This window comes from Branchiostoma floridae, chromosome 1, assembly GCF_000003815.2.
Source record: "Branchiostoma floridae strain S238N-H82 chromosome 1, Bfl_VNyyK, whole genome shotgun sequence".
Lineage (NCBI taxonomy): Eukaryota > Metazoa > Chordata > Leptocardii > Amphioxiformes > Branchiostomatidae > Branchiostoma > Branchiostoma floridae.
This window is the reverse complement of record NC_049979.1, coordinates 26505135-26519023: the sequence shown is the minus strand read 5'-3', so window position 1 is coordinate 26519023 and position 13889 is coordinate 26505135. Positions and strand designations below refer to the sequence as shown.

At 39.8% G+C, this 13889-nt stretch overlaps 1 protein-coding gene across 3 annotated transcripts in view; it reads right to left on the bottom strand.

Moving 5' to 3' along the window:
- The window catches only part of LOC118411812 (5'-3' exoribonuclease 2-like), a 47697-nt gene that overhangs the window by 19105 nt on the left and 14703 nt on the right, over positions 1-13889 (bottom strand). For 2 of the 3 annotated variants that reach the window (XM_035814301.1, XM_035814317.1), the window contains exons 14-25: positions 13199-13256; positions 12977-13034; positions 12272-12321; positions 12088-12144; positions 11535-11582; positions 10936-11013; positions 10303-10350; positions 9352-9524; positions 8482-8566; positions 7943-7993; positions 7216-7323; positions 3136-3225 (exon numbers count right to left, since the gene is read on the bottom strand). In XM_035814301.1, the coding sequence (XP_035670194.1) occupies positions 3136-3225; positions 7216-7323; positions 7943-7993; positions 8482-8566; positions 9352-9524; positions 10303-10350; positions 10936-11013; positions 11535-11582; positions 12088-12144; positions 12272-12321; positions 12977-13034; positions 13199-13256 (904 nt within the window). The remainder of the gene's footprint in view (positions 1-3135; positions 3226-7215; positions 7324-7942; positions 7994-8481; positions 8567-9351; positions 9525-10302; positions 10351-10935; positions 11014-11534; positions 11583-12087; positions 12145-12271; positions 12322-12976; positions 13035-13198; positions 13257-13889) is intronic. The other variant, XM_035814310.1, reaches the window with a different exon arrangement.

The following is a 13889-nucleotide window of genomic DNA, read 5'->3' as shown; positions in this document are numbered from 1 at the left end:
ATCCACTGTGTCTTAACGTATAGGAAGGCAGAGTCAACCGGCAGAGCCAACCGGCCTCTCTCTCAACTGCCTTTACCTCATCCACAACCGAAGTCAGGAACCCATTTTTTACACCTGGGTGAAGTGAGGAAAGTCGTACAATGTCCCTTTCCAAAGGACAAAACGTCCAGTCAGGAATGGTAGAAATCAAAACACTAACTGTGACCACCCAACCTTGTGTCCACCAGTCTAGTCACTCAGCCTATCGAAACCACTCGGTACAGTATCATCGCTTTAAACTTTGCTATGATATAGAGCAACATTGATACTAAAAGCTGAAATACAAGTTACACTTAGTGCTTCAAAACACTTGAGTATTTCTGAAACATATAGATACTTGAAGTCTATGCTAGTCTCTAATGACACGGGAAATGGCTTTGTAACGTATACAGATACATTTGCATCAGAGAACACTTTAAATACGTTTCATATTGGCATGATCTCAACACAAAACGCATCAAAAAGCAATACTGATAAGTGTAGATGGCATCAAAAACCATTCAGTACACACTCGAAGAAACCCTTCAGGAAGCTTGATGGCCCCCGTGTGTTTTACTGGCTGCATAATTGTACTTGGGGCGCCGACATGTGTAGGCAACGTGGACACTTCATGTTACGAGTGTGCGAGGCGGCGTTCCCGCGTAATTGAGGACATCTAAGTCTAGAGCACTTTGCGGTGCCACTCACGCGGAATCCCCAATGACTTACAGTATGGGTACTCCAAGGAAAAGTCTTGATTATACAAATACTGGTTTTCATAAGTCAAGGTTCACATCAGCACAGTTGAGCATAGGGAAGACCTACGCTGTGATTGTATCCCTACGCTGTGATTTGGGCCTCTACGGTGTGATTGTAATAAATTTGTATCCCTATGCTGTGATTTGGGCCCCTACTCTGTGTTTCAAGGGTAAAAAAATTGTGGATTTATTCATGATAAAATGTGTCCCTCAAAATGCAGGAAATTAGTGTTTCGGATAGTAAAGCTCAGTGAATACAGTAGACGCATACTGGGACACTTTTCTATTGTGGTTGCAATGTATGACTGAAGGATACACAATGTGAAACCCAATGGAAACCATAGCCAATATCCATGACCAATTGCTCCACCCACAGAAACACAAGGACCTGCCAGCCTGCTGTCTGCTATGCTCTTCTCCTAGGAGTGATTGATTACCATGAAACTCATGATGAAACACATTGGAATGACAGTCTCTAATTGGCGATAGGGAAATCTTTCGGATACAATAGTGTGTATCCTCCAAAGCAAAGTTAACATTAGGAACCCTCTGACTAGGGAAAAAAGGAAGATACACACAGGAGATTCTGCTGGATGTGTTTCCCCTGAATTTCAAATACTAGACTGAACTTTGTTCAGAGGGAGGATGCTCCCAGACCCTTCTACAATGCTCATGCCACTTGCCAAATGGCCTTCACCTGCTAAGATGTCCCCTTTGCTGTGAAAAAATCCTGCTGAGGACCCTGAGCATATGTTTTGCTGAGATGAGACATTAAATACACTGTACTCTCAAGCAGACTGAGGGGACTTGTTTCTACTCTATAATGTGGAAAGAGAGCCAACTCATACAGTAAAGTAATGTCGATTGTCACAATTCCGCCGAGTACCCAAGGATTGCCATTGTACATTGTATATGTGACAAGGGTAAATTTAGAGAGAGATCTACTACTTGTACAGTAGTAAGAATGGAGCATCAGAGTAATCCCTGGGAATGCACTTCAGATGTTTTAGTGTTCTTGAGAGGGTCTTGATAACTACATTGTGCTTTTTCTTGTTGCAGAATTACAAATTTATGATTATTAGTTGTCACATATCTGTTGTCATTGGAAATATATGGATGATCCCTTGCATATTCTAGACCAGTAGTTTGTAACATAGCCTGAACAATTCATGCAGGACAATTTTTTGTTTTGTCAATATAGATATAATTTGTTCTAAAACTAGTCTGTGATCCAACATCATAATTCAACCTTGCTAAAAAGGGACCATGTAACCAAATACGCCATCGAGATGGCTTTGCACAGAATTGGATAAGTCCAATTGTCCTGAGCAAGTGGAAGTGCCAATCGGGCAAGCGCATGTCCTACTTCATTTGCCCGAACAGGCAAGTAAGATTTTACCAGGAGTGCATCCCTTCCCACTAAAGTCCTGAGTGCTGACTGCTTTTGTTATAATTGTTTATCCCCGGATCACTGTAAATCAAAGAGGCACAAAAACCTCTAAAATGGTTTTAGTTATCAGACTAATCTCTGACTTAATTAATATGTTTGTAAGCAACCTTTATACCTAAAAAATATGACATCTAAATTTCGGGCAAGTAAAAAGTTGGGGGGGGGGCAAGTGTATTTTTAATGTACTTGCCCGATAGGTAGGGCTCGAAATACTACCTGCATATGCAGGTAAATGTGGGTAAAATTGGAGCTGTGCAGGTATTTCTGGTGTCTACCTGCACCTAACCTGCACTGGTCCATGTACTGGGTTTTATACATAAATGTCCTATGACGTAGGACTTGGTGTATGTGGATTGTTATTAGCTGCATTGAGTTACCACCTAGTAAGTATAAAAGAAAAGAAAATAGCAATGGTTCCTCAACAGTTTTAGCATGATCCATACTACGTAAATTCAGAGTGGTGCAGGTACAAGTTATCTGGTGCAGGTAATTTTTAATGTTACCTGCACCAGTGCAGGTATGTAGAAAAAAGTATTTCAAGCCCTGATAACGCCTAGTTCACCTTTATCCGCGGGGTAACCTATTGTCGCTGTTATTGAAAAACATCTAGGGGCATCAATTCAACGGACTGTTGTTTTCAATATTTTCAAAATATTGCAGTTATTCGCAAAATATTGCAACTTCCGTAGACTAAATATAATTCCTAAATACACTGTTTTTAAATATAACAGATGTAGGTTACCCACGGACAAAGGGAACTAGCGTTACCTGCAAAATATATGACATTTAAATTTCGGGCAAGTTAAAATTTGGTTCGGGCAAGTAAATTTTTAATTTTTCAACATACTTTCAAAGTGAATTTGAGAAAACTTGCAAACTCTGTACGGAATTGAATGTTGGCAGACATACCGGGTTGATCATGAGTTCGGCCCAGGATGTCGGTAGGAACTGTTTACTGGCAGCAGGGAACACTCCCATCAGCTGTTCCAGGGGGTTGAACTGTGGAACGGACAACGTAGGCATTGTTATTCACATTTACAGAAAACAACTGATTGTCAACTCAAAGTACTCTTGGAAGGAAACAGAATCCCCGTTGGTAGATCAATCGAAGAAAGTCTTCTTTGTTTCACAACCTTCCTTTAAATTGTCCGTAAACATTTCAACAACCATCTGTCGTCTTCATCAGACTGTACAAAAATGAAACAATTACTACCGGGTGCTTTATGAAATAGACAGAGTCAGTGCAATCTGAACTTAATTAACCTATTGTATTGTGACATAATTACTTGACATTGGAATGTTCTCGAACGTCATATAGTACCGATAGTATTTGCTTCATGTTGTACTGATGAAGGCGACAGATTGTCGTTGAAACGTTTACTGAAGAATTAAAGAACTTCAATGTTATGTAACGAAGAAGACTTTGTTTGAGGGAAACAGAATCTAGTTTGATAGCAGGGTTCTAGCCAGGATTTTATTTTAGCGTAGTGGGAATGGCATGGTAGCGAAGCGACAAATCAGGAGATTGGTGTGGAAGGGGGGTCTTGGTCCTTCCACAGTGAGATTTGAAGATGTAGAGTTAAAAGTTAGGATTTTGGGGTCAGTTTTGAGTGGCATATCATCACTTTTCATTGTTCAGACATTGATTAGTCATTGTTGAACAAGCAAATGACAGCAAAGCACCACTACACTTGTTAAAAATTAGCGTAGTGGCCCTCATTTTAGCATAGGGGTCACAAATTTTAGCGTAGTGGTCCACTACGCTAAAATGCACTAGCTAGAACCCTGGATAGTACATGTTTTTCTATTAAGCCCCTGTCACCCGGTCTACGAGCTTTGGCCATATTTATTGATTGACAGTCTGGAATGCCGAATCTAGAAATCGCCAAAGACTCAAGCGTATTTTTCAACTGAAAATTTACTTCATTACACTGAGTGGAGCTCATGAGCATGCGATCATCTGCCGATCCCTTAAGATTATGAGATGATCGAGAGAACACTGTGCGCATTACTTCCGAGAAAGCCCACAAACTAAATTTTCCTGCGGCGTGTCAGGGGCTTAACCAGGAACATTGCGAGCTGTCAAAAATTTGGCAAGTAGTGCAGTAAAATGTCACAAACACACAAACACTACACACACACTACACATACACACACACTACACACACACACATACAATACACATACATACACTACACACACACACATACATACACTACACACACACTACACACACATACACACACACACACACATATACTACACACACACACACTACACACACATACACACACACACACACACACACACTACACACATACACTACACACACACATACACCAAAAACAAAACCTCCATTTGTCATGGGTATCTTGACCTTCATTTTCCCAACCCCTGTCCACATACTTAACGTCATGTATCCTGAAACACACACACACACACACACACACACGTACAATGTACACACACACACTCACACACACACCAAAAATAACACCTCCGTTTTTCATGGGTGTAAAAATGGGATAAGGCCATACATGTACTAATTGAAGCCATAGTATTTTCACTGTACATTGTACATTCTCTGAAGTACATTTTGCATTTTAAAAATCTACATGCATCTTGCAAATTGCTTGCCTTCCTGTTGCATATGGTAAACGGAAGTGAATTCCTTACGTATTGAAATTCAAACCAGGTCTCATTCAAATACATGTATGTATGAGATACATTTTCTAAAGGTCTAGCCGGATCAAAACGGGCTAAAAGTCGGGGAAATCCTACTTCAACTGTGGAATCGAACAAACGCACTTCTTGATACAATTTCTTCAGATGCAGGCGTGTGATACCTGATCAGAATGATTGACGCGGCACGCTCTAAGCAGCCGCCACATTTCTGTTTAATGGAAAGGAAATGGGTTACACCTTCACAAGTGGCGCGGCGGTGCTTCAGCGCGCCGGGAAAAACACGCACAAGTGGCCGGGCAAATGAGCAGGATGGGACAGGATGTTGACTTTAGATGGGAGGAAAATTACGTTCACTACTTTGCTGAGCAGAGACTGTATCTGATGTCTACGTTCATGAATAATGTTATACACTGAATACAGGGAGTCTATAGTATAAAATAAAGGACTGGTGCTAAAATCAACTGTCATCATTCCAAGGGATGCCATAATACGGCCACATAAGAAACTAGAGTTCGGCGACCTCATACCTCCATGAAAATTTAGAGCTTTCGTGAATTTCATGCAATTGACTAACACATTAACATAATTTGTGCATGGTGTTGTTCATCATTGACAAATGTACACATGTCACAATTATAAAATTCCCATTATTAATCATAAAGCGGTTTTGCAATTTTCATAAATTATGCATTAAGTTCTCATGACCATATTTAATATCTGATTATATTCCACCTATCATAATTAAACATGTGTTACATTTATTGAAGACCAATTATTGAAAACAATGGAATTATACAATTTCCTCATTAATTAGCAAATTAAGTCCTCATTTGCATAAAATGTATATCATTATGAACAGCTTTGCCTAAGGCACCCGCATGCCTAATATGATGCCAATCCGTCAATCCTTTCTGCAGTTATCCTCTTTGGAATGTCTTGACAAAAATGCCCATGCAGTTCCAAATTAAATGCTAGGGGGCTGAAACGTGCCCCACTCTGTCATGACACTGAAAGCTATCTACCACCCAAATTTCAAGACCATACCACGTCCAAGACAAGAGATACATAGAAAAAACTGCTATGATTGAATGTTGTCATTAATTATGCAAATGTACTCCTATTTTGCATAATTAGTATTTCATTTTGTACAACATTGTCTGAGGTACCTACATACCAAAAATGATGAAAATCCGTTGTTCCCTTCTTGAGTTATCCTCTTCAGAAGTTTTTGACAAAAATGCCCCTGCTATCCCAAAACTAGACGCTAGGGGGCCCAAACTTATGTCATTTCTTCCTGAGCACAAGAGCTATCTAATACTCAAAAAATCGTGACCATAGCATGTTCAGAACACCGAGATATCAAAACCGGATGTTACGCTGCAGTACCAAGGGGAGCTGCTAGGGGGCCCAAAATCTAATCATTTCCAGCTTTCATCACACACTACCAACACACCAAGTATGAAACCAATCCACCCAACCGTTCATGAGTTATCTTGTTTACACACACACACACAGACACACACACAAACACAGGGTAAAATATAACCTCCATGACATTTCATGGAGGTAAATATACATGAAGTTGAAGTGATTTATTAAAGAAATAACATTTACAGCAACAGTTCCTGAGGTACAAAATCCACTTCAGATACATGTATTTAGATGTTTAAGACAATCTTGAGAAGGCCTCAGCTCTATTACAACATTTTTGATATGGTATTATAGCACCCAGTGGAATTATGTGTTGATGTTATATGCTGACTGACTGCACCTTGCATTATAATTAATAATAACAACATATGGAAAACCATGTAGTGAGGCTAATTCCATTATAATGTACAGTATCAAGGTAAGTCAGATTTAAGTACAAATGTAATAAGGTACACTACTATTTGTAATTTCTAATCAACTATAAGGTAAATGTACTACCCACCAAAATATTCAGGATCCAAGAAAGGCTTCTGTAGTAATGCTGTTCGCACACATACACACCCACACCCACACATAAATACGCACATGCACACAAACACAAACACACACACACACACACAAAAATGCACACATACACACACACACACATAAATACGCACATGCACACAAACACAAACACACAAAAATGCACACATACACACACACACACAGACACAAACACACACTCAAACACTCATACACACACTCACACAAACACACAGTCACACACACACACACACACACACACACACATAAAGACACACATAAACACATACACACACACACACACCCATACAATGACACCTTCTTGGTAAAAAAAACAAGAACACTTACAGGTTTGGTCCCCTTCTCAAAGGTATTGGGAAGATCTCCGATGTTGACAAAGTCGGAGGCAAAGGGCGCATAGTGGAAGGGGAAGAACCATTTCCATGATGGGCAGCCCTGAAGAAAAAATACATAATTGTATTTAATGCAGTATCAAACAATTTAATCCAATTGTTTTAAACAAGCCACAAGACAAAGGACATTCAGGCAATACATAACCCAATATCTGCATGAAAAAAACTCAAATAATACAGAACAACAAAACCCACCAATGTTGACCTGTTTCAACATTTCATGCAGATAGGGGTGTTTTCTGAACTATTACCTATTAAAATTGTTGCATATACTAAGCAGAAGACATGACATACAAATGCAGCAAAGAGATTGAGTTATAGCTGCAAATGAGAAACTATGATTTAAAAAAAAAAGAAGTTTAATATATGATTGTCCAACATGATTCTCAGATCGTATGCATGCATGCTGTGGGAAACTTGTATCTTCTTTACTTATTAAGATGAAAAATGGTGCTAATAAAAGTGCTCTTAGAAATGTTGCAGGTACTCCCCCTGTTGACTTTAGAAAATATTACAGCTATTGCTACTAGTACAAACTGTAATGCAGACTTGTCAAGCACAGCCGTGAACACAAAACCACACCAAACATTCCTTTACGAGAAAACTCATAATACTATTATCTCTGGAAACTTTGTAATCTCTACACAAAGATTAGCATATACCTGGTAGTAGTATAGCATGACCCAGCAAAGACCCTCTGTGTAGGCGGCAGCCTATATGATGGAAAATAGTTATATTAGAGTACCATTATTACAGTAAGAATAGGCAGGTTCAATTGACACCAGGCTTTTAGCCAGGCATGCGTCAACGCATCATCTGGAGGCACTTTTCTTAGAATAACAAGAAATTTGATGCCCCTGGACGCCCTATACTGGGGAGAAAATCCTCTGACAAGCATGAAATTCTGATTGACCAGGGATGCAACCAGGTCATCTGTGGTCACAGTCTTCTACTGTGACATCTGTAACAGTATTTTTGCCTCTTGGGATACCTTAGAATGCACTGTTTTAACTTAAAATCATGAAAAACTCTGCACCATGGAAGGTGGATGCCCCCAGACCCCCCTACAATAGTCACTTACCGCGACTCACCAATAAGTTTGGACTCCCTATTATAAAATCCTAGCTAAAAGCCTGATTGACACAGAATTAAGTTTTCATTACAGAACTTAAATCGTCAAAGTGACAGAATTGAAGCATACCACCGAATGGCGAAATTCCTCATCATTCGGGTCGGCATCGAACTTGGCGACATAGTAGCGCTCCCTCCAGCCATCCTCCCATAACCTGAAAACATACAAGATACAATCATTTTTTATCCAAAGACGATATTCCATCTCATTTAATTTTCACCTTCTTGTGAACATACATGTGTACTCCTAGTGCTCATCACATGTGGATCAGAACTGCCCCCTGTCAGCTTAAAGAAACATTGCAGAGCTATAGCAGACAAACTGTTGGAAAGCAAGTGATTTCTGAGTACATTGCACAAGGAGACATAAAAAGGGTTTGGATTTCTTTATCATATGTGAGAGTGATAGACAGCAAAAACAACAGGTGTATCTGGTGGATCAAAGAAGCAGTCTGGATAAGGAAGTCAACACCAGTGATGAACCGGAACGAGGGGGGATACAAACTTTTGGCAACCTTTGGGATTGTGTTATCACAGCAAAAGCGCCACCTACGTGTACACCAGCTACATATAGCGACAACAGCAGAACTCCAGTTAGAAGCTCGGACAACATGTCTGACAGACATCGAAACGTAAGCAGGTAATAATCATTAGTTGTGAAAAATTGTCCAATATAATGCTTATAGAAGGGAGCAGAGAGGGAGATGACAGAACAAAAAATTGTGGTGGTTTTAAGTTTGCAGTCATCCAAAAACCTGAACATAAAACCACCCCAAACACTTCTGCATTTTACAGTGTAACCATGATCATAGTCCCTGTAATAGTCTTGTGCATGAAAACAAATCGCATCCAACTGCATGTATTTTTAATAATCACCAGAAAGGCGCTGCCCTGAGGTGTTACCAAAAAAAAAAAGATCTCAACAAGTCCTTCATCCCACCTGACATCATCTGCAGGTTCCTCTTCCTCATCACTATCCAGGTCAGCCTGATCAAGCTTTCTCTTCTCCCCACTGCGGGGGGTGTACTGCATGCTGTAGGGGGTCTGTGCCGGAGACTTGAACCCCCCACTCCCAGGGGTACTCCCTCTGCTCCCGGGGGTCCTGTCCGGGGTCTGGAATTTAAAGTAAAAAATACAATATTATTATAGTGTGCACTATAGAAATATGATATAAGGTTGAGTTTAGAGTAAAACCCACAAAATATTTAAAAAAAAACTGTCTGCCTATTGCCTTTAGTTTTTATACTCCCAGGTCCAGGTCCAGTACCAGTTTCCTAGGATAAATGCTCCTACATGACTGGGTAGCTTAATGATTTAATTTTTCTAGTATCTATAATATGTGCATTGGCGTCAGGGCTCTAGCCAGCGTCCGTTTTTCCGTCAATTGACGGAAATTTGCTGCGTGTGACGGAAAAGTTTAAAACTAATTCGTCAACTTTGATGGACAAAACTCTGATAAAAGCTCCTTGGTGGAAGCTACAGGCTGCTTGGGGACGCCGTCCACGGTCGTAAAAGCCACACACTGTTTGTTTTGCTATTGTTATGATTGTTGACAATGTGTGTCGGTGCCCTTTCGCATACGATAATCTCATTAAACCCGTTTTTCAAGGTCTCAGTTCAGTCTCTCTAACTCCTGGAATAGTGTTTTCGCGGCAATGGGAATTGGCTGACGGAAAAAAATGTCGAGCTGGCTAGAGCCCTGATTGACATACAAAATAGAAAACAAAGTTAAATTTGGCTTCAGAATAAGGCTGCTACAGACAGAAAATTCATTAAATCTGTCCCTCAAGTATCAGGTTATATTCATCAGCTAAGGCCACACTGTGTACAGCCTGACGATGGCTGCTTCCATTATCAAAATTGTCATATGAAAAAATTTATTCTTCCTTACCCCTTCCCCATTGCGAGCAAGCATATTCCTAAGGTCATCCGCCGCTCTCTGCAAAAGAACCATATTCTCCCGATCGGTTTACTTGGCAAAAAACAAGCTGTGTCTGAAAGTGCCCGCCACAACTGACAGGCTGAATGCATTTAAAAAGGAAAGCTAAAATCAACTTTTAGAAATGATATAAATTATACAACACAGGGTATTCTGTATTGTTCTCAGTCCAGGCCCTCCCACGGGTCGGATCGCCCTCCGGCCTTTGGGTGATCCTACCCACAGTCAGACCATACCTCAGGTCTGGACCTGGACCTAATCATATATTAGGAATGGGCTATACTCAAAACAATGGTTAACAATTTTTTTCAGGTCCGTTTTTTCTGGACGAGTCGAACAGAAAAAACTGTTTTGTACCAATACATCGTACCTAATTTTGTCAAATGCTCCTGTCTTCTGTCTTAAATTGCGTTATTATTTGTTGATTCTTGCAGTGTTACCAAATGCCATTTATTTCATTTCATATTGTTATCGATTATTGTTATGTATGTAAGGGGTTTCCCTTCAGGGATCTTTGAAAAATGCTTTACCCCTGGATAAATAAAAATAAACAAACAAACAAAAATGGTCACTTCAATAATTTACCTTGTTTGCAGAGTCAGCCCTTCCCTGTGCAGCGGCTTGGCGAGGGTTCTGGATGGGCGATGGAGTCTGTCCGATTGGCTAGCATGCAAAAACGAAATGTAGGAAATTAAAAAACAGAATAAAACATCACATATTTACTATAAGAAGTATCTACTTAGCTTTAAAAGTCCTTTCCAAACCTTTCAGAGTATACATTTTGTATTTAGGCACCTATCTCTGTTTCTATACTTAGCACTTCGGCTACACAGCTAGCTGTGCAAGCAATACAGAAGTGGTCTATTCCACTGTTAATGGTGTTGTATTGACTGTCGTACTCTTTCTTACGTCTAAGGACTAAGGTACAAATGTATGACCCAAACAGGGATTGAACCTGCAACCTCCCAAATGCAACTCAGGTCACTAGGCTGTCAAGCACACTAAAATAGTATACCAGAATTGGTGCTATGAATACATGTAAATCTATTTACAAAAAGAAATCCAGGAAAAAATACTCTTAATATACATGTACAAGTCGTGTACATATCTAGGTAAGAGACTACAGTGTAGGAGTAAAGAGATGAGGTTGGGTAGGTGTTTGGGGGATGGGACATGAGGCTTACCTGGGGTGAATACTGTCCATCAGGGGTCCATGCAGGTCTGCCCTGCATCTGTAACACAAACAAAACTTTTTTCCCACAAATACTCACACACCTAAAAGGCCTTAAATGGTCAAACATACACTAAAAATCTGTGCTTTGCACATAGATATAAAGAACAACATAATAATTGTTTTTCCCAACCCAGTGCTTCATGCAACCAATATTTTTGTGACTGTCTGTAACCTTCCTCAGGGCAATTCTGACTGGTTTGCACTGCACTGCAGTAAACAGTTAGTGTCGCTGCTTACAGATGCAGTCATTTAGTCTGTAAGCAGGGACACCTACATTAAAATTTGTACAGTACAGTCATGTATATGCTATATATAGCACAATGTGGACCAGTCAGAGCTAACCTGAAGAAAAGATGGACAGTGAAACGTCTGTTGATTAAAAAAACTTGGTTGGGTACAAAGTATTTTGTTATTACTAAAGAGAACTTGTTGAGCCCTGTAGTCCTGTTGATTATTACGTAGAGTCAATTGAAATTTGTAATATGGTAAGAGTTTTGACAAACCATTCTCTGTTGCTTCTCCCTTCTCTTTCTAGCCTTGGTTCTAGCCCTGAAGTTCAGCTGAAAGACAAAAAGTTGACAATTTGTTATTCACAAATATTACAATAGAAACTAATGACAATAAAAGTTCACAAACAAATCCAAACAATTCCTTTTTTAACTGAAGAAATGTACATATCAATCTTACCTCATTTTCCTGTCTTTTCTTAAAGATCTCATCTTCATCCTTCCCTAGTTCTGTATAATGAAGAAATACAGTAAATCACAAACCAGTACAAGTGACCAGCTCTACAAAAGGACCACCTGGCCATTGAAAATACATTTTGTACGTCAGTCAAACCTGTACATTGTACATGTACAAATGACGACCTTTACATAAAGACCACCTGGCCATTGATATACAGTCAAACCTGTAGTAGTGACGACCTTTACAAAAGGACCACATTGATATACAGTCAAACCTGTAGTAGTGACGACCTTTACAAAAGGACCACATTGATATACAGTCAAACCTGTAGTAGTGACGACCTTTACAAAAGGACCACATTGATATAGTCGAACCTGTAGTAGTGACCACCTTTACAAAAGGACCACATTGATATACAGTCAAACCTGTAGTAGTGACGACCTTTACAAAAGGACCACATTGATATACAGTCAAACCTGTAGTAGTGACCACCTTTACAAAAGGACCACATTGATATACAGTCAAACCTGTATAAGTGACCACCTACAATCCTATAGCCAATTACGGTTGAGTCAGCGCCAAATAGCAGTCACTCCAGACCTTTTTAATTTAGCCACGACTATCTATTGAAAGTCCCTTGCAATTTAGCCCCTTGGCTAGTCGACCCATCCTATAATGATAACAAAAAAATTAATACCCACGCACCTGTGAGAATAACCTGCACTCTACTGAGGTTCACTAAACCATTGTCTGTCAGGTACCCCTGTGTTGGGACAATGGAAGGGAAACTGTTAATGTTTTGACATAAATCAAGGTGGATTATTAAACATGCCTATTGCATTTTACAGTTACTATAATGTTATGTATGACTCACAAGGGTATAAAATGGATATTTATGTAGTACTACTATCTACATTATGAACTCACCCCAGTCTTGTGTATGGTCCTCTTGTATATTCGTATCAACCTGTCAATGGCTCCTTCCCTGAAATGGTAATATTACATTAAAACCTAAATTTGCCAGCACTAATTATAACTTACAATTAACTGTAAGTTCATGCATGAAATGAATTAACAGTAACAGTAAAAAATGAGATTAGCTTCCAAAATCTTGGCATTCAATCCATATGAACTGGGAGCATCATAGCATACACCGTATAATGAAGTTAATTTACCCAACCAACCCTGTAAAATCCTGCCAACCTCAGTCTTTTTGGGGCTTGGAAGATTAGTGGGTACTGAAACCATGTGTAACTTATTTCTCGTGGTCAATTTGATCAGCATTTTGCCTATAGTGGCAACATTTCTCCAATCCCTTGCGTGGCCGCTATAGACAAGTTTGACTGTAGCCTGGAATCCAGCCGTATTGTGCTTTGGTCGCTCCCTTGAGGTACGCTTCCTGCCAATACGTCTGGCCTTCGTTAGCATTCAAACGATCGGCATTTGAATATTCGCAGAGATTTTCTGCGAGATTTCTGTTTGGCTGGTTCAAGCGCTCGTTCGAACAGGCGTTCTATTATCATCAACGACCCATCTTCTTCGAGACTATTGGAACGATCTGATAAATCAAACTCTTGCCACACTCGGTTGGCAAGAGTGCTATTCAAATATCCTTTCT